Consider the following 20,209-nt stretch of genomic DNA (forward strand, 5'->3'; position numbering starts at 1 on the left):
TCATTTAATGTTATCTTTACAGGCCTATTAAGCAAGGCATTTGCAACCGACTTTGACTGAAATGGTTCGTTGCTAAGCACACATTAAACACATATATGTACATATACATGAAAATACATGTATTTTTCTTTTCCATCCATTCAAACGTAATTTAATGAAAATAATTGATTCTTGATCGATGGTCGAGCAGGTTTATCGATTGACATTAATTTATATAAATGTATCAGTTACTGTTGGCTGTTATTGTATAATGTTAGTTTAATAGTTAATATCAAACTCCAACAATTTCTTTATTCGTTATTTATTGGTGTTTTACACCGTGTCTACAGTATATATGCTTCAGTAATGTCTTTCACGACAGACAACACCGTCTCAGTAGCAGTTATAAAAATTACAAAAAAATGGTTGGTCAAGTCGATACGTGCGTAGTAACCTGTCGGGGTATTTAAATATTTGAAATACTGATGCTTGTAATGGTTCATTTGCAGCATATGAGAATTTTAAGTAACGGGATGTCGCAAAGGCAACAGATGGCCACGGTATTCGTTAAGCACCTAAACATTCTAGCAATGTAAAGCCTCTGTCCTAAAGCTCACGTGAAGAGCGGAAAGTAAGGCGCTCTAGCTCAGATCGTCCCATTCAACATCATCTTCTGCACTATCATTTGCTGCACTGGACCCGAGTCTCTGCCTGCTCCTGGCAAAAAGTCAGAAGCAATTTCCGAGCAGACTGCAAGTTCCAGGGAAGATGAATATCCAGGTCCGCTCCGGAGATACGCTTTCGTCTATTACCTCATTAGAAAAGAGGGAAGTGGAGCAGGTTCTGCTCATAGATCCTAATGGATTCAGGTATGACGAGCCGTCCACCGCTGCGACTCCAGACTCCCACGGCTGCCCACCGGCAACCACTGGGGACACGGACAGAGAGACCTGGGGCAAGAAAATAGACTTTCTGCTGTCTGTTATCGGCTTTGCGGTGGACTTAGCTAACGTATGGAGGTTTCCATATTTATGCTACAAAAATGGGGGAGGTATGTGAACGAACTACTAATTTTGTTTTATACATTAGCAAGATTTAGTAAAAGCTAAAAAAGTTACGGTTTAATTTAAATAAGATCTCTAACAACTATTTAACAATTTTGTTCGGGTTCGGGAGTTATACAAAAATATTTTCCACAAAAATACCAACTGAATTTGACATACACTGTTCGGATTTTAATTATTCATTTTAAGTTATTGTAACATATTTAAATTTTGAATTGATTAGGGATCTGATTGAAGTAAAATCCTGAATTATTGAAAAGAAAATCGTGCGTGTCGATTTAGTTGCTGTTAAATTGAGTTTAAAAGACCATACAGTGTATGAAAATACAAATTTTAAATTGAGAAGATCGGTCCCTAAGTTTTCCAATTGCTTATTCTGAAACACACAGAGGTATTATAGGAAATTTAAGATGCCAGGTAACATAATTGCAAGCCTTTGGAATAAAGGGCAAAACGCCAGTGGAAGAATCTGCCAATACCACCCATAGGTAGAACAGAAACAGGATTCAAACACATAATCTTGAATTTGTAAAGCAACATGTTTATCCATTTAGCCACTGTCAGCCCTAACATTCAAGGTACGATATGCTACCAGAAAATATCTGAAGTCATGAGGTTTTATAGCTGATTTGCTCTGTTAATGTTACTACATTAAAATGACTTGAACTAAACCCAGCTATACCAGCTAGCTTCCAGCTTGAGTTACTCACACTCTGACCGCTTGTGTCTTGTTTTTTTTTTCCACTGTGACAGGTGCCTTTTTGATTCCATACGTCTTTTTTTTATTCATCGCTGGGATACCCCTGTTTTACATGGAGCTTGCCATAGGCCAATACAATAGAGAGGGCGCTGCCACAGTCTGGAAGATTTGCCCCATGTTCAAAGGTAAAGAATTCAATAGCCAGTTCTCTTTCCCTTACTTCTAGTTATAGGACAATGACTGTCATACTGCTACCAGTATTTGTTGATCAGTTCACTAAGATCAGCCAGGTGTATGAAATTAAATCAGTAAGGCAGCATATTAAGCTTCTTATATGATGTTATTTGTCTTTTTAAAGGTGTGGGCTACACAGTGATCGCTATAGCACTGTATGTCGGCTTCTACTACAACGTCATTATAGCCTGGTCCCTTTACTACCTGTTCTCCTCGCTCACCAACGAGCTGCCCTGGCTCAGGTGTGGGAATAGCTGGAACAGTCCCGGGTGCACTGACCCTCAGCTTACCAACGGCTCCCTCCTGTGGAATGGGACATCCTACTTCAAGATCACACCAGCTGCAGAGTTCTATGAGTGAGTGCCACAGGAATCAGCCATCATTCTTGTCGCCAGCTACTCTGTAGATAATTCCTGTAGAGGCGCCTTGTTTACTGAGGATGATGTGGATGTGAGCTGCATGCCTTCAAAGGCTAAATAATCACGGGGAATGGGGAGAGGATGAATAAGGGAAGGTTCCATGAGACCATACAGCATTGTAATTTACCAGGATCAACAATGAAAGGTGCACTGTCTCAGAATTACAGCTCAGTGCAGAGGCGCTGTCCCAGAATTGCAGTTTAGTGCAGTGGCACTCTCAGAATTTCAGTTTAGTGCAGTGGAACTCTCAAAATTACAGCTTGGTCCAGTGTACTGTCTCTGAATTACTGCTCGGTGCAGTGACACTGTTTCTGAATTGTATTTCAGTGTAGTGTCACTGTCTCTGAAGTACAATTGGGTGCAGTGGCAATTTCTCTGAATTACTGCTCTGTGAAGTGACCCTGTCTCTGAATTACAGCTCAGAGTGGTGGCACTGTCTCAGAACTACAGCTTGGTACAGTGACAATGTCTCTGAAGTATAATATGGTACTGTGCCACAGTCCCTGTGGTACAGATCTGTGCAAGGGCACTGTTTTTGAAGTATAACATGGAGTAGTGGCACTGTCCCAGAGGTTTAGTAGCATATTTAAGTTATTTGGGTAATTTTCATCTACACATTGTCCTGCAGTCCTTACAAAAGTCATTGCGCAATCATTTGCCAATTGATAGGCGTATAAAGAAAGCTTTCGATCCATTGGCTGAAGTTAACTAGAAAACATCCATCTGCCCATGTAAGAAATTACATTTTTCCACTATGTACGGGGTAATTTGTTCTGCACCCCGATGGAAGTTGAAGGAGGAAATGTTAAGTCAAAGGCCACGTCTTCTGTTACAGTATGATCTGTCTGGTGTGCAAATCACAGTGTCAGGGGCAGCGTGACCATACAGGCGTCTGAATGTTAAATATCCATTATCTCCGGAATGTCTTCTGTTCCTTCTCTTATTAACTGTCAGTGTTAATCCTTTCTTGGAGCTAGCTAATTTCAGTTTATATAATCCAGCGGCAGTCACTCAAAATCTGTAAAAGAGACACATGAACCACCTTTAACATTCGGACCCTTGGTAAAAACCTATTTAAAGGAATGCTGCATTCTGCTGGTTTCAGCATTGTATTCTACATTCCTTAATTTTAGCGAGGGTTAGTCTCAGGTTTCCTTGATCAAATAGTGGCCCAGACTCCCGCTGTTCTGCAGCAGTGATGATTTGGAACATCTGCTTGTGTGGCCCAGAACTGTCCTAATTGTCAACATCCTGGGTTGTAATTCGGACAGGGGCCCCGGATTTGTACCAGGTAGGGGTCCTTAATGCATGATTTGGGCCCTATAGGTGCCTTATTGCATTCTGTTATTATTAGCATGTACCTACATGCTTAGGCTTGGAATTCAGCAAGCAATGTTCTTGGCATTTCGTATATAGGAGAGTAACCACAAAAATCAGCCCTCTTATAAGTCAGCGAAGGACTTGAGGCTTATCAAGAGCAGGACAGTAATTACCCATGACTGGAGATCCCCAGCGGTCTCTGAGGTAGGTTCTGCTAATTATGTTTATTCAGAGGCTGGCGCATGGCGCTGGTCCTTATCAGGAGGGGACAAGCAGCTCGGTATGCCGGATCTTTCCATCAGACCCTTCTGCCATTGAGCAACATGTGGCAGAACGCTGTGTGCCGGGGGTCAAGGGAGGAGACGAGGCCCCTGGGACAGAGGTCAGAATTTAGCTCAGCTCAGAAGCCGTGAGCAGAGGGTGCCCAGACAAGCATCAACCCCCAGTGCAGAGTGGCCATGACCTGGTTTACAAAGTCATAAGGGAGGGAGACACGTAGCAGGAAACAGTGCCATTATAATTCAAATATTTTTTTTGTTTAGTTTTTATTTTTGCTATTTTCATTTGAAATCCAATTTAGTTTTAGTTTTCAGGGTGGTTTTTATTAGAGTTTATTAGTTTTTATTAAAGTAAATATAACTAGTTTTTAATGATTATATTGTAGATTCAGTTTAAGTTTTATTTACTTAGTTTTCTAGATACAGATTGAAAGTTGTAGAGCTATTTATGTGTCTGATCTTTAGCGAATCCTACATGAATACGCAGTGCACATTATGTCCTAAAAATGGGCAAACATGTTTGAGGTATTATTAACGGTAATTAAAGACAAGCAGATTATTTCTTTAGCAAAATTAAATTATTGGTAAAAATGGTAACGGAACATATTTAACATTTGTTCGTATTGTAATTCTTTTAGCAGTATTTATAGTGTTTCTTTAGTTATGGTTATTTTATTTTCCTATTTTATTTCTGTTTATGATTGTTTTTGTTGCAGATTTACTTTTCATTAATGCTAATAACTGTTACAAGACAACTGCTTGGGGCTTGTTCCTTTTACTTGAGGTTTCATTAACACTGATTTCAGATACATCTTATCATCAAATACATTTGTCAGTTATTTGTCAATCATAAATTTGCTTTCCTCTTGGTCAGATCACAAACTTAGGTGGCAAGAGGAGTTAGATCTGCATTAAATTAGCCTGCTTCATATGACCAGCTGCATAGGCTGCTAGCTAAATAAAAATAATTTGCTAGATGGAAAACAATGGAAACATTGCAGGATGCTAAATTCAAGTCCCCTCCTTCGTTTCTTTCTGACAGCTACACAATCTGTTTCTTCCTTGTTCCTTGGTATTATGTTGTACTGATTATAACCCTGTTGCTTTTTGTATCATTGTTGTTGTTGTTGTTGTTGTGGTGGTTGTTATCAGCTGGGACCAAAACATGGAATTTGGGTAGACTTAGCTGCAGCCTAGTTTGTGTCTCGTTGACAGGATACGGCACACAAACACACTTTGAAGTGATGACAGACTCCAGAGCACATAGCTCCCTATCTAGAATAACATTCCCATCCCCAGTCTTTTTCTACAGACCTCAGGTTGTTGAATCCACTTAAGAATTTGATAAGGACCTGATAAAATATCATGACTTGCCTTAGCATTTTCTAATTCTTCTGGGACCTAAAATACAGCAAAATTTACTTTGGCCAATCTAGTGGCTGGGAAAGGAGACATGCAGTACAGGTAACATCACAGTAATCATATTAATTAATATATCAATATAATTAATATCTAGTACGCTTTCCTTGGTGGCCTTGGACTGTTAGAGAAAAGGAAGAAATACCCTAGAGTATGGTTCTGTGATATCTTTTTCCCCATAATCTTCATTATTTTGATGCCTGGAACTATACTGAGTAGTAACCACAGCTTAGAAACAAATTAGCCACGGCTTTTTCTGCTCTTGTTTATTTACTTCCTGCTCTGTCCTGATTGAATATTAAAAACAAATCAGCTTGGCACACAGTGCCAACGGAGGTGAAAACTCAACTTCACTATCATGAAATCAACAGGAAAATACGTGTCTCTCAGCCAAACATTAAGACAACAGGCAGAGATACCATCTTTTCCAGGAAAAGAAATACCTAGTGCCTGTCTGCGTGTCTTCTCTTTTAGAAAATCTGGCACGTGAATCTCTCACACCATTCTTTATCTGAAATTGCGGTACAGAGTGATTTTCACTCTGGCCGTTGTAAATGTGTGTTGTCTTTGTATCTGTACAAAAGGAAGGTGTCCGCATCTCACTCACCAATAAATGCTTGTGATTGGTTACGCACTGGTTTGTTCCTACTCTCCTATTTCACCATGTTTAATCTTAATATCAGCATATTAAATTACAGCTACAGTGGAGAAATTCAGTATCTATACTCTCTCACACTCTGCTTCGAAAAATATTGACTGAGATGGGTTGTTGCCCTGTCCTGGGTTATTCCCTGCTTTGCACCTGTTGTTTTTGGGATAGGCTCTGAACCCCCACAACCCTGTATAGGACAAGCAGTATAGAAGATGGATGGATGGATGAATGAATAAATGGAATGAATGAATGAAAATATATCGTAAAGCTGTCAACATATAGTTTGAGCAGAACCTAAAATCAGTTCTGCTCTTTTAACTTGCCTACCAGGATGATTTTGACGTCATTTATGGAATAAAATAAAAATTAACTGGTGGTTGCGTGCTTCCTCGTCCACAGGCGTGGAGTCCTGCATGTCCATGAGAGCAAGGGCATCCAGGACCTGGGCTCACCTCGTTGGCAGCTCACCATTTGCCTGGCACTGGTGGTCTTCGTCGTCTGCTTCAGCCTATGGAAAGGTGTCAGATCGTCTGGAAAGGTAGACCACAGCAAGCACACAGACACGAGCCCAGGGTGATCCTACATCTGCATACTCACATCGCCGTGGTTTCAGAACTACCGTTCCCATCTCTCCACCAGATGCATCTATGACTTCCAAAAGGGACCAAATACTCTCCATGAACAGAAAAAGGCTGTCAAGTACTAGACATCTGAGCACTGATTGAATTTATAATATGATGATTTGGAGTCTAGTATGAACACATATATGAAGCTAAATGCTGAGCCTACATGAATAATTGGATTACAACCAGAGAATCTAATTTACCCTAGAAAAGAATATTTCTTGATTTGGAGGGTACAACAATAGGAAATGAGCACCTCAAAATGGTTATCATACAATATTATTTATATAAACATTTTTTTTTATTACTAAGAATTCAATAATTAAATAAAATAAGTACTACATGAAGATTCAATTTAATTCCTTGGTATTTGGTATTTGGATGATGGGACGCCATACTGCCGGTTCAGCGACAGCAGCTCAGCTGCGCCCTCTGTCTGTCTGTCTGTTCATGTGCAGGTGGTTTATGTCACAGCCACCTTACCCTACGCCATGCTGCTTGTTCTCCTTATCCGGGGCGTCACTCTACCTGGGGCGATGGATGGCATCAGAGCCTACCTGCACATTGATTTCAAAAAGCTCAGTAACCCATCGGTGAGACACTGCCTCCTAGTGGATGGATGTTGGCCCAGCTTCCCTTAGTATACAGCTGTGATATTCATGTGTCTCAGCTGCTGTGTAATTACTAGCGCAGGGGTCTTCGTTCATCTCACATTCATTAAGGTCACTTCATGGACTTTTCATGGGAACTGAATAGACATTCATTGTTTTGACTTGATGTACCAGATGTAACCAATGATGTATTTTTGTTTAGGTCTGGATCGATGCAGCCACTCAGATATTCTACTCGCTGGGAGCCGGATTTGGTGTCTTGATTGCATTTGCTAGCTATAATAAGTTTGATAACAACTGCTACAGGTGAGAGCAGAAATGGATTTGGTTAACAAGCATCTGGACTAGCGGGAAGAGACGTTCATCTTCTTCATTTTCCATTACTGTCTCTGGTAGTTAAATTATACTCTTTAAAACACTCTTCATGGTGGGAAGCAGGCTTGTGGTGTTCAGGCTGTACTGTTTATTGCCAAACATTACTTGGGGAATCGAGGGAGACATGAAGCTGATTAATATGGCGCTTTTTAGTCTCTATAATGGCCTGGAGCCCTCAGATGTAATTTAGCATGAAAGCTCGCAGCCGCTCATGTGAGATTAACCTGACGTAGCTTAGGTAAGACCTCTCAGTGCTCATTATCAAAAAACACCTTCTGTGTGGAGGCTACAGAGAGGAAACATATCAAACCACTGTTCTTTGACTGTCAGCTGTTTACGGTCAACCCACTGCACTGCACTAGTCAAAAGTAGGACTATTTGTACAGCATATTTCTCTATTTATTCATTTTTGATTTTTTTTGTGTTAATGTTGTCTTACACAGCCCTGGAAAAAAATTAAGAGACTACAGCACTATGTTTTGTTTCACTTATTTCTGGGTTTATGGGTGTGTATCTGTGAATTATATATAATTTGCAGCCTGGTTCTTCCCTGCTTCTCATTAATGAAGGGCTTCTTCCTTGCTTTATGGGTCTGCAGTCCTGTTTGTAGGAGCCTGATACGACCTGTTCTAGTAGTGCACTTCGAACCTGCACTTAATGTTTTGCATTCCTTTTGAAGGTCACTTGACGTCATCCTCCGAATCATAGGAAACTGCGGGATAAGTTGATGGTTATCTCTGGCATTAGACAGTGTCTTCTGTCCCCTACCTGGCTGGTTTCTGGTCATTCCCAGTATCACCTGCTGCACCGTGTTCTTCTGTTCTGCTGCCTTAGAAACTTTAAGCCTGGGAATAACTTGCCATAGTGCCGTCTGCCAGCAGAACCAGGATTTTAAATGCAGATTAAAAAATATGGTCTAATTTTTTTCCAGAGCTATATGTAAAAGCTGGTTTTAAAGTTTCTGACAAATACTATTTTGTTTCAAAATGAAATGAAGTGGAACTGCATGTTTCCAGTAAAGACTGACTTCAGTTGACTTTAGAACATCCTGAGTTTGTGGGGAACGTGACCAGACCCTGCTTCCTGTAGGGACGCTCTGCTGACCAGCACAATCAACTGCATCACCAGCTTCCTCTCAGGATTCGTCACGTTCTCTGTGCTGGGATACATGGCCTTTCGGAATGGCGTGAAGATTGACAATGTGGCTACTGAGGGTGTGTGTTTCTGTACCCAACAATAGATGGCCCTTTGAGTAGTTCCACCATATCACCATAAAATAGAATATTCTACATATATCATATAGTGTTTTTTTGCCCCCGCCTCATATCATCATATCCTCTCGAACTGCTTCATCTTCGCTTCTCCTCCACTCAGTGTCTCATTTAAGGCTGTTGACGTGTGATATATTTTCTCTCCCATAGGGCCAGGGCTGGTGTTTATCATCTATCCAGAAGCTATCTCCACCCTTCCAGGATCCACATTTTGGGCCATAGTCTTCTTCATCATGCTCTTAACACTTGGCATCGACAGCTCGGTAAGGATCTGAAGTATTGCGTCGACCAGCACTGACCGTACGTACATATCCTGCCTCGGATTGCTGGCCAACCTTACGGTGTCTGCTCTCTTTGAAGATGGGCGGCATGGAGGCGGTCATTACTGGCCTTTGTGACGACTTCAAGCTCCTCAAAAGGAACAGGAAGATATTCACAGTTGTTGTCGCATCTGTGACTTTCCTAGTAGCCTTGTTCTGTGTCACGAATGTAAGTTTGCTGTGGGTTTCTTTGTGGTGGGCCTGTTTGCTTTCATGCCTGCTGAGAGCTTAGAGATTAAAAAAATAGCATAATCACATAATCCCTATATCAGCTAGCCAGAGACTACCAGATGAAAGCCAGCCAGAATCCCTTTTCACAAATTTACAGCAGTGGTTTGGCTTTTAAATACACAATAGGGTAGCTCCTATGACCAGGCATTTGTACTACGCACACCATCGACAACCTTTTAAAACACTGTTGCTTGAAGTAACAGGAGCTGAACACAACTGTAGCTAATGAAAATGATGATGATCTCTGTTTTTTGAGACACTGGAGTTTTCCTGTATGTATCAGTTTCCTTAGCAATTGTGTAGGGGAATGACAGAGGTGGAAATTTCACGTGCAGAGAGTACAACAGTATAAAGAGTCACAGTCACAGAATATTCAACTGGTTGGTTGAAACAAAATCTTGGTCTGGATTTGTTCTCTCTGGACCTGAAATCCTCAGCTTTCGTGAATGATGTATGTGATGATAATGCAAGTGTCTGCTGCTCCATCTCCGGAGGACCTCTCACAGGGTCACCCGGAGCCTATTCCAGGCAGGGGTGCCCTCTGAATGCCATGCATGTAAATGAATGATGATTTAGTGACCTATGGCTGTGTTTTCTGCTGCTTCTCTACCTTCTTGGACCTGCAGGGAGGCATTTACATCCTGACTCTGCTGGATACCTACGCTGCTGGAACGTCCATTCTATTCGGGGTGCTGATCGAGGCTATTGCCGTGTCCTGGTTCTATGGTGAGATGTCCCAACTCTCACCTTTGTGTTCATCCCTAACACTGTTTAGCAGCACCTACATACAGGCAGTCCCCAACACCTGACTCATTCTTACAAATGGACTGCCATAAAGCCTATTACATAAAAAATTTGGGTTGAATACAATTTTTTGTAATAACGAGCACACCCACTACTTTGTGAAAACATTGTGCGGCTTCAGCAGTTCGCCGGCTCATTCGTCACCTGGGGACTGCCTGGATATCATTACGTCTATTGCTTTAAGTGTCGCTATTTACTAACATGGTAATAATTCAGTTTTGCTCCATTTTTGCCAAAAGTATTTCATTAGCTAGACTCCCTTCCCAGCTACTCAAACCCAATCCCACTATAACCAGTGCCTCAGGAGTAGAATGGAGCTCAGTATTCTTTTCTTCCCCAGGAGTAGATAGATTCAGCGAGGATATTGAACACATGATGGGCTTCAAACCTGGCCTGTACTGGAGGCTGTGTTGGAAGTTTTTAAGTCCAGCCTTCCTGCTGGTGAGTCCACTTGCAAGGAGAATCTGTTTAATAAATGTTATTTCACCGTTAATATTCAGTAAAGTGCAGGTTACTAAGAGTCTGGGTGTAAACTCATTCGATCCCCATCAGATCGATCTTGAAATGGAGGAAGACATTTTACATGATTTTGTTGCACGAATATATCAAGTCCTTATAAACTTACATGTACAGATGCTCCTCTACTTACAAACGAGATGCAATATTATTATTACGAACGATAAATGGCCGTTCGTAACTTGAAATGTTCGTAAGTCGTTATTCAACATCATTTTAAGGCGCAAGTACAATGAACTAGTATGCTGGGCGTACGCACGCTACGCTGCTGCGCGGCAGGAGTAGCGGCCAGAATTCATATTAGGTGGAATTGGTACGCAGAAAAAAAAATGATGTTGCAGAAAGGAAACAGGAGCCCAATGAACACAATATGGACTTACAGTCCTCTGAAAGTTTGTACGCTGAAAGTTTGTAAGTATAGGAGCATCTGTATATATTTCAGTTATTTTTACCGACTAAAAAACCATCCCTCTTTTATAATTTCATATGATACATTACCATAATAGCTATTTACCAGCATTTACTTTATAGTATGTTTATCCAACCTATCTAAGTATATGAGATTCACGACATAAAATGGGGGCGGTGTGAGGCTCAGTGGTTTTGGCCTCGGTAACCATGATTTGAAATCTTTGTATCTAAATAATGTGATCCCATGACCGACAGTGTGATGCCCTCAAACCCTAATTGCTCCAGATAATTGCAGGCTCCTGCCTGTAAATGTCTCTGTTTGTCTTATAGAGCTAGATGAAAAGACAGTTTCCCCCGGTTATCATTAGAAGACCTGATTTCACTCTTTATTAATGCAGTGTATTTTTTTAAGCATTTTTTTTTTAAAGTTGATCATCATATTCCATTACGTCATTGTAATTTTTTAATACATGCATTTTAATCTTTGGTAGAAAAGCCAGTTAGTATACTAAATACAACTATTGAGAAATGTACTGAAAAACAGTCAAATTCAGAGTCTTTAGCAATGTGATGGTAAGCGCATTAAGACGTCTTGGGAAGTGGTCATGCTAGTTTTCAGTTCTTAGCTTACAAATTCTCACAGCTGTGAATAGAGTTGTCACATGTGCCAAGTCTGACATTTCTCAATTCTTATCAATCATATTCAGCAAACAATGATAAGCTGATCAGTTTAAGGTTGGTGTTGGACTAGATCAGATAGGGAATTTGTTGATTTTTATATCCGAGCTCGAAGCTTGAGCATTAAGAGTTTATAGAGCAGTACAGTTGGATGGGCTACAGACAGGAAGCTAACAAAAGCAGCTCAGAGCCACTGATTGTCATGTTATTTTAGGTTTTATATTCGCTGTCATATCTAAGGAATATTTCAATTGTGGATCTTTCTACAGTCTATTTTTAGTTTGCCAACAAATCCATGCAGTCAAAGCTGTTGAAATCAAAATCCAGTTCTGTAATGTCAATTTTTTATCATTACAGAAATAAGTGAATTCATGACCTTGTAAGCATGAATCTAAAGGAGTCACACCAGCTTTTTTTCTTTCAGTTTGTCGTGGTTGCCAGTGTTGCAACCTCCACCAGCCTGCGGTATGATAACTACATCTTTCCTCAGTGGTCCAATTTGATTGGCTGGGGAATAGCAGCGTCATCGATGATTTGTGTGCCAGTCTATGCCATTTACAAGTTCCTCAGTGTGCCAGGAACCTTCAGAGAGGTTAGTCTGGGGAATGTCACTTTACTTTGCATGTTGAAACAAAACATGTTGGCAATTGTTTCAGTATCCACAGTGAGTCTTGCTATAAGTTATTGCATACGGTGAAAGAAACATCTGAAATCAGAAATGGTAATTTATTCATTTCTGAAAATACAGAAAAAGGCCGTACCATTCCAGTTTCTTTAAACTGGAATCAGCTTACAGGGAATGTCTTTCATTCTGTGTTGTGTTATATGAATTGAAAGTGTGCTTGAGGATTTCCTATGCTGCAAAGATTACGAGAGTTGTCTTCCTGTCATGCTTTAGAGGGTAGGTTATTGTATCACTCCCAAAAAAGACCATCATCGTGTGGCCAACGGTACTGTCAGGCAGTTCAAGGTGAGTGTAGGTGCTGCTGCAATTATATCCAGTTTAAAATCACCCTCCGTAACTTTGAAAGTTAACCACACTGTGAGTTCTTGTCCACCTATTTCAGCTAAAGCACTGGTTAGCCATCTGACACCACCTAGGTCCTGCTCTTTGGGATGCCGGAGGCCGTGGTCCTTCCTGAAGACCTTCACGGTGAAGCTACAGTATCTGCTTGTTTTAAGAAAGATATCACATATCCACACTTCCATTTATATTGAATGGTAATTCCTGGCTGCGTTCTTTGTGAACGTTTTGTGTTTTGCTTTTCACAATGTGACGATGTTGATTATACCTCTCTTATGACACTTCAAAGAATATATAGGAAACAAATATAAAGTTAGCGCTGGAGCACAACAGAGATTTATAATTATTTGGCATTGCTTTTATATAAAATACGTACACGTTTAATTAATGTATAAAGAACTGGTTCATTATCCATTTTATTTTGGTCAGGAGGGGCCTTGAGCTAGTCCAAGGGTACATAAATTAGCCCAAATTGCATGGTGTCAGACGGTGGGGGGACACCCACACAACAGGGAACATGTGTAAACTCCACTGACACAGATGGGGGGTTTGAAATCTCTGGAGGGAGGAGAGGACAGCAGTAGGCTACTGAGCTGCAGTGCCACTGCAATTATATGTCATATAATATGAGAATATAAAACTAATAGTACTTCCTAAAAAAGAAAAAAGTCCTGCATATTTTTTAGGAAAATCATAAATAATTTAGTAGTTTTTTTTCCTTCAGCTTCAATAATTTACTTTCCCCAGTAAGTATAGACTCTCCTTTTCACTCTAATTTCGTATATAATACAAATTTAATACAAGTGTTCTCTTCTTCCTTATCAACAGTTCTGTGTTAAGCCTGCATAGTAAAGGGATGTTTCTTTTATCAAATCCAAGGTGCCATGAGACTTTTCAATCCAGTTTACCACGATTCAGATTTAAACCAAGAGTCATCCTGTTTTTGTACGATAAGGTATACTAGAAAAGCATATACATATTATAGAAATACATATTATAACGATCAAGTGTGAGAGTCATATTCCTTCATTCAGTGCCATATCACAGTTCCTAAACTTCATGTTAATAATAGAAACTATTTCAAAACTTATTTTAAGCTAGGGCAAATTTATCAATGTTACTGATATATGAGCTCTGTGTGAAACATTAGAAAAGTTTTACACAGCCGTGCTACAATAATACAGTGTCCCTTTACCAAATTTCCCCCCAGGATTAATACGGTATTCTGATTGCAATTGTGATTCTTTATACACATGCCAGTAACCATGGACAGCTTCTTCATGTCTCACTCTACATGCAGCCTTTAACATCTGAATGTTAACAGAAATATTTAATTATGCCATCAAATATTTTACTGACAGCTTATAAGAGTTAACAGTTATTGAAGTAGAATTTACTGATGTATCAGAATGTTTGTAATGTGTTATTTCACTTTGTCAGGAACAATTTATAAAATCTCATTTTCACACTTATTTTGTGCACAAAATTATGTTAAAATAAAGTTTTAGATTTTACTTTGCACATAATAATTGACTCAGTGTTTACTCTTTGCCTCATCATTTTCTGCGGCAAGCCAACCCAGAGATAATTCCGGAAATATCTAAGAAAAGCCAGTGAAAGGCATGTCTGTTAACCCTGTAAAGAAAACACCAGCTGGACTAAAATTTTATTTACCAGCCAAATGCAGATTCCACTTCAGGAAGTGGGAAAACTTTGTTGGCCCAGTTGCATGTATAATGTTCATCTTTCTGTATATAAGCAGACAGATTAAATCTGTCCTATGTTTGGTAAACAGGACTGTTAAACAAAGATATGATTACAAGAGAGGGGATCACTGCACAAATAAATTAGTCATTTTTGACTCTGTGCCTGTCATCAGAAAGTCGCCAGTTCAAATCCTGAGGCTGGTAAAATGGCTTTGCTGTTTGGCATCTGAGTGAGTTAAAAATGACTGAATCCCTGGTTTATCAGACTTTGTTATACTGACTGTTTTTGAACAAAGTACCTATGCAGTTTGTTGACATGGGGAAAGTCATACGAGTTAATCGAGCTCAAATACCAAAGAAACATTTGCCACAATCTTTTCATTACCATTTCATCAAGTTAATATACTCATGCTGAGAAACCTGGTGATGGATTCAGTGTATGCCACGAACAGCAACTATTGTTTTGAGCTGATCTTCATTCTCATAACACAGTGGTTAATTCCTGCATTACCAAACAGAATAATTCTTGGTATAGGGTTTCACTGTTTCTCTTTTCTGAGAGCTGAAAATTCCCTTCTTTCAGATACATGCATATTTGGCCATCTCGGTACTTGAGAATCCTTCGAGTATAAAGCATTCTGCACAATTCTCAGCAGGAGAGACTGAAGTTAAACAGAATTTATGGATTGTCCTGTGTCTTCAAATACGTTCTACGTACTGACTGAATTTATTAGAATATATGCTCAACAACTTTATAAACTTAGCTGAAATATGGAACAGTCTATTAATTTAATCAACATATAAAATTAAACATATATAAAAATTTCAGCCTTTTTGCAGGAATCCCAGATCTCATTTTATCCTACCATGAACATTTATCTGCCTCGTCCAACCCTGATCAACAACCTACACAAAACTTCTTCACTGTAAAACAACAAAACAAAAACTGAACAGCTGAGAAGTGTCCATTAAATCAGTATTCAGTCCCTTTGCAATGATGCTCAGGCACAACCCACTGTTATTGAAAGAAGTCCATCTGTGTGCATTAAAAATGATTCATGCTTTCTGGACAAATACATCTGTTTCCCACAGTGGACCATGCAGGCAAGACAAAGACACACCCATGAAGATGGAGCTTCAAGGGTTGTAGATTGGTACAGATTAGGAGAAAGCGATGAAAAGATTTTATTTTAATGCAAATGAAACTTTGTTGAACAGTAAAGACCATTAGAAATCCGTTATAAATGCTGCATATATATCAGACTGTATGACTATGTGATTCACACGCATGTTCTCACAACCTGAGCAGCTTCAAGACATTACAAAGCCAAGGAGAGAGTCAAATGACTAAATTAGAACTACTCTCAAGATAGCGCCACCTTGTGTCAAATGTCTTTGTTCACTCCTCTTGTGAAAACTGCGTTTTTGTTTTTTATGTTTGTATTAGTCGTCATTTATATCGTGAGCCACTTTCTTTGCCTTAATACTTGTATATGTGATACATTTATATTTTTTATATGCTTATCTTCTGTGCTATTGCTTTTGGTTTTACATCATATGAAGTACTAAACAAAAAAAATTACTGTGTAGACACTGCACATATGACAATAAATTGCTTTAATCTTGAATCTAGGACCTTGAAACTAACCTGCAGGGTTGAAACAGGAAGTGTTTCGGAAGAAACCCTCATGCATGCTTGGCAAAGCAGCATGTGGGAGATGTTGTGCTAAAATGTTCTGTAGTCCAGAGAAACAGATAATGAATTATTTAGCCTCATTACAAGGCATTACCCCCAGTGCAGTCCTACCACGCTAACCTAATCGCATAATCCTATAATCATGTTGTTGGTGGCATCACGATATGGGAAGGCAAATGTAAAAATATAAGGAGATAAAGACGAAATGTTGAGGGAAAACCTGTTTCAGGCTGCAAAAGCTTAAGACTTAGAAGGATATTTACCCTTTATCAGGACAATGACCCAAGACCGTGGTGACGACACTGGAGTGGGTGACCTGGAGCGGCGCAGTCTGAGGTTGAACTCCGATCCCTCTAAGAAACTGTAAAAGGACTTATGACTGTTGTCAATAATACCCATGGCTCCCAATGATTTATCAATGATTAATGATGGACTATCGGATGAGCCAGACGTGTTTTGGGCAAAAGACCAGCAGCTGTGAAGGGTACCAAAAATCTTTCAGTCTATTATTGATAAGCTCAGAAATATTGACTTAATATAACCAATAAGTTTTCAGCTTTTTTCCTTTAACTGATTGCAAAATAACAGTGAATAATGAAATACAAATTCATTTCTTCCCAGACATAAAGAAACAGCAGACGTCCCTTGTCAGTAATATGGCCACTTCAATATGCATACAGTTGCAGAATTTTGTGCTTGGCAGGATATCACTACACGCTTTGACCCCTTTCAGTTATGAACACCTATGGAGTACCAGGTAGGATACACTTTTGTCTCTAGAAACATTCCAAGAATAGAGTTATGTGCTCACAAAAGCCTGTCTGCACACTTGCTCTACTAAGCTGTTATTTTTCCACCGGTGATCTTCCTGTTAGTTTTAACAAATCTGGCCATTCGAATGTAACAGACTAGACATGTTTTGCTTATCACACCATTCTCTATAAACTCTAGACACAAATACAGGGGTGGCAAACCTGATCCATGGAGAGCCACTGTGGGTACAGGTTTTTGGGATGACCTCTCAATCAGCCAATAACAGTGGGTCCCCAGGACTGGAGTTGCGAACCACTGCTTTACTACTGGCTGATTGAGAGGTCATCCCAAAAACCCACACTGGCTCTCCATGGATCAGGTTCACTACCCTTACTGTAGTATGTGAAAATCCTAGGAAGGCAGCCGTTTCAGAGATGCTGGAATTTTCACATCTGGAACCAACAATCACAACACATTCAAAATTACTTAGATCAGGCATCTTAACCATTCTAAGTGCATGCCGTTTGTATTCAGTTGCAGCCACAGGATTTGCCATTTGGATGAACAGGTCGTTTGCATTAACGAGCAGGTGGCCACAAACTGTATTTGTGGTACAGTTTATTGTGGCAGTTTTAGCAACATAAATATGAACCGTGGTCATTAATGCTGCACCAGCGTCCATCTGCCCTTTACATTTAGACTCGAATATTAATATTTGGAGTATAAATTAGGATTTGATCATTTTGATCATTTGACTTCCTCTGCCGGCCGCTGGAGGATGGGCCCCCCGTAGAGTCTGAATTCTCCCAAAGTTTCTTCCAACTAGGGTGTTTTTTCTTGCCATTGTTGCTTCTGGCTTGCTCACTGGGGGCTTTGGGCGGGGATCATGTAAAAAAAAAAAAAAAACTGTAATGTTGCCAAAATGCGCTATACAAATAAAATTGAATTGAATTAATTGAGTTAATGGAACATATGCCACTTGCTGTTGAGCAGCCACTCTGATCTTGAAAGCAAAGATGCCAAGTGTTGTCACATAAGGCAGGTGATCTAAAATATAGAAACCTGAAGCTTCTTAAATGGAATGGCAACAGCAGCACCTCTAGAGTGTAAAAAACATCATACTTCTTTCAGCTAAACAGTACTAGATGGGGGATGGTAGAAAATGATCTACTGAACATGCTTGTCGGCTTCCCCTTTGTACCACACAGTTCCATACGGGCACCATGCTGGGCCGAAAGATGTAGGGGGGGGACTACAAAGCGTGTCACAATCAGAACCTCATGCAGTTATTTTCTCTGTGGAATTCAGGATGTCTTTCACAACCAGCCCAACTACAAACGAATTTGCCCAAAGCTATTAAAAGTGCATTTAAGCATCACTGGGAAATTTGGAAGGCGAGCTTTTGCATCGTTTTACTTTTCGTTATTACTGCATTCGAACTGCTAAAAATCGTACATTACTGATGGTTTTTGAGTAAAAATATCACCATTCATTCGAGTTTTTACTTATTTGTATCTTTTCATATTTGCAAGCTTTCTTTTCAGTTTTTTATAAACGAGTAATTGTGACATCGGGCTGGGTACTGCATTATAAACTTCATTATCACTGCTCCAATACTACCTTACACCTGTACCTGGGAATTCACTGGAAGCTCAGCCTAGCTGCACTTATGCCCAGTTGAGGCCATGACTGCACCTAGGTCTGCAGTGTGGCATTTGTCTCACTTCTATGGCGCCTGGACAAAGTGTCAGCAAAATAAAAATAAATGTCACACAGCTCTGGAGCTACGGTCAGGGGTGACAATACGAGGTCCTGCGCTGAATGTCATCTCTGATGCAAGGTCCAACAAAGCTTCCACCTAATCTATTCGGAGTTGTGAGATACTTTTGACAGGGATTAAGGGCCAGCAGGAGATTACTTGCGGAAACATTCTATAAAACACGAGGAAAGGCCCATGCCATCTCTGCCATCACCCATGTAAATCTAAATCAATATTCCTGACAGCAAAGGAAACAGAGGCAAAACCAAACAAGTTCAGCGATATTGGTGCAGTGCTTGCATATGATAATAATCGTGTCCTTTAGGCTTAACCGGATATAAAAATAAACAAGGCAACAACGCTGATTTTTCAGCCAAATCTAGGAACTACATTCCCTTCCAAAACAGGCAAATTCATTATTCTGAGCATAGTCCAAGATTGTATCTCTGCCCTCACTGGAGAATATCCTGCGAGTTGACCACTCGGTCAATTGGCCCTACTGAAAAAAATCAATTACACTTCCAGGCAACGGGACCGATCCCATTCTGAATGATTCAAAACACAGGGAGATCCCCTGGAACCAGAAACGGATCTACCAGGAACCATCCCTGCCTTTCTGGGCTTGACGGAGGGCAGAGTCTCTCAGCGTGTTACTGACCAGAGTGCCAGGCGCCCTACGAGTTTCACGGGCAAAGCTTAGCTTGCCAAGGCACAGAGCTAATAGGGAGTAATGAGATGTGGCTTCTGGCAGGCGTTCAGGAGATTCCCGAATGGTTAAGCCCGGTGCCACGCTGGATTACACAGAATTAAAAGTGCATGCCCATGACCTTTAAATAAATATCTCACATAATTCAGTTACACAGAATTAGATTGCTGCTCAATCTGAGATATAGAATATCCACAGGAAATGTGAAGCGCAACAGCATGCATGACAATTGTGTGTGTAGACATGCTCGGAAACTCCATGAAGACATAGCATTCATTCTGTGCTACGAGTTCCTTCCATTAACAACAAAGACCAAATTTTGCTAGTACCATAACAACAGAGGCTTGACTTAACAGGTGTGATAGAACACAACAGCTCAGCATCATTGCACTGCTCCAAGTCAAAAGTCAAACGGATTGTGAGCATTTTAATGATGGGACCAACAGCTCAGTGCAAATGTCCGGAGAGCTGACAGAAGGTAACACTTTCCACACATTTCAGGCACCATAGAATGAGCTGCATGCATTTGCACTGCTGTATGTCTATCAGCGCATTTGTGCCGTCAAAGCTTCCCTCAGCTTGCCTGGATCTTTCAGCATCCATTGCGTCAAGCACTGTTTTTGAGTTGCATACCTCTATTTAATACCCATCATTGGATGC

General features: G+C 40.2%; 1 protein-coding gene across 2 annotated transcripts; it reads left to right on the top strand.

Annotated features, from left to right (window-relative positions):
* The first annotated feature begins 614 nt into the window (after positions 1-614).
* Positions 615-14,429, top strand: LOC125705986 (sodium-dependent noradrenaline transporter-like). 2 transcript variants are annotated; one of them, XM_048972399.1, is made up of 14 exons: positions 615-1,030; positions 1,797-1,928; positions 2,102-2,333; positions 6,465-6,603; positions 7,147-7,281; positions 7,502-7,605; positions 8,764-8,888; positions 9,096-9,208; positions 9,306-9,434; positions 10,123-10,222; positions 10,641-10,741; positions 12,396-12,497; positions 12,804-12,875; positions 12,973-14,429. In XM_048972399.1, the coding sequence occupies exons 1-14, from the start codon at positions 748-750 to the stop codon at positions 12,994-12,996; spliced, it is 1,791 nt and encodes a 596-aa protein (XP_048828356.1). In that variant the 5' UTR covers positions 615-747; the 3' UTR covers positions 12,997-14,429. The 2 variants fall into 2 exon arrangements, with proteins under 2 accessions (XP_048828356.1, XP_048828355.1); XM_048972398.1 differs by having other exon boundaries at positions 617-1,030; positions 12,330-12,497; positions 12,973-14,428.
* Positions 14,430-20,209: the final 5,780 nt, after the last annotated feature.

This window comes from Brienomyrus brachyistius, chromosome 13, assembly GCF_023856365.1.
Source record: "Brienomyrus brachyistius isolate T26 chromosome 13, BBRACH_0.4, whole genome shotgun sequence".
Taxonomy (NCBI): Eukaryota; Metazoa; Chordata; class Actinopteri; order Osteoglossiformes; family Mormyridae; genus Brienomyrus; species Brienomyrus brachyistius.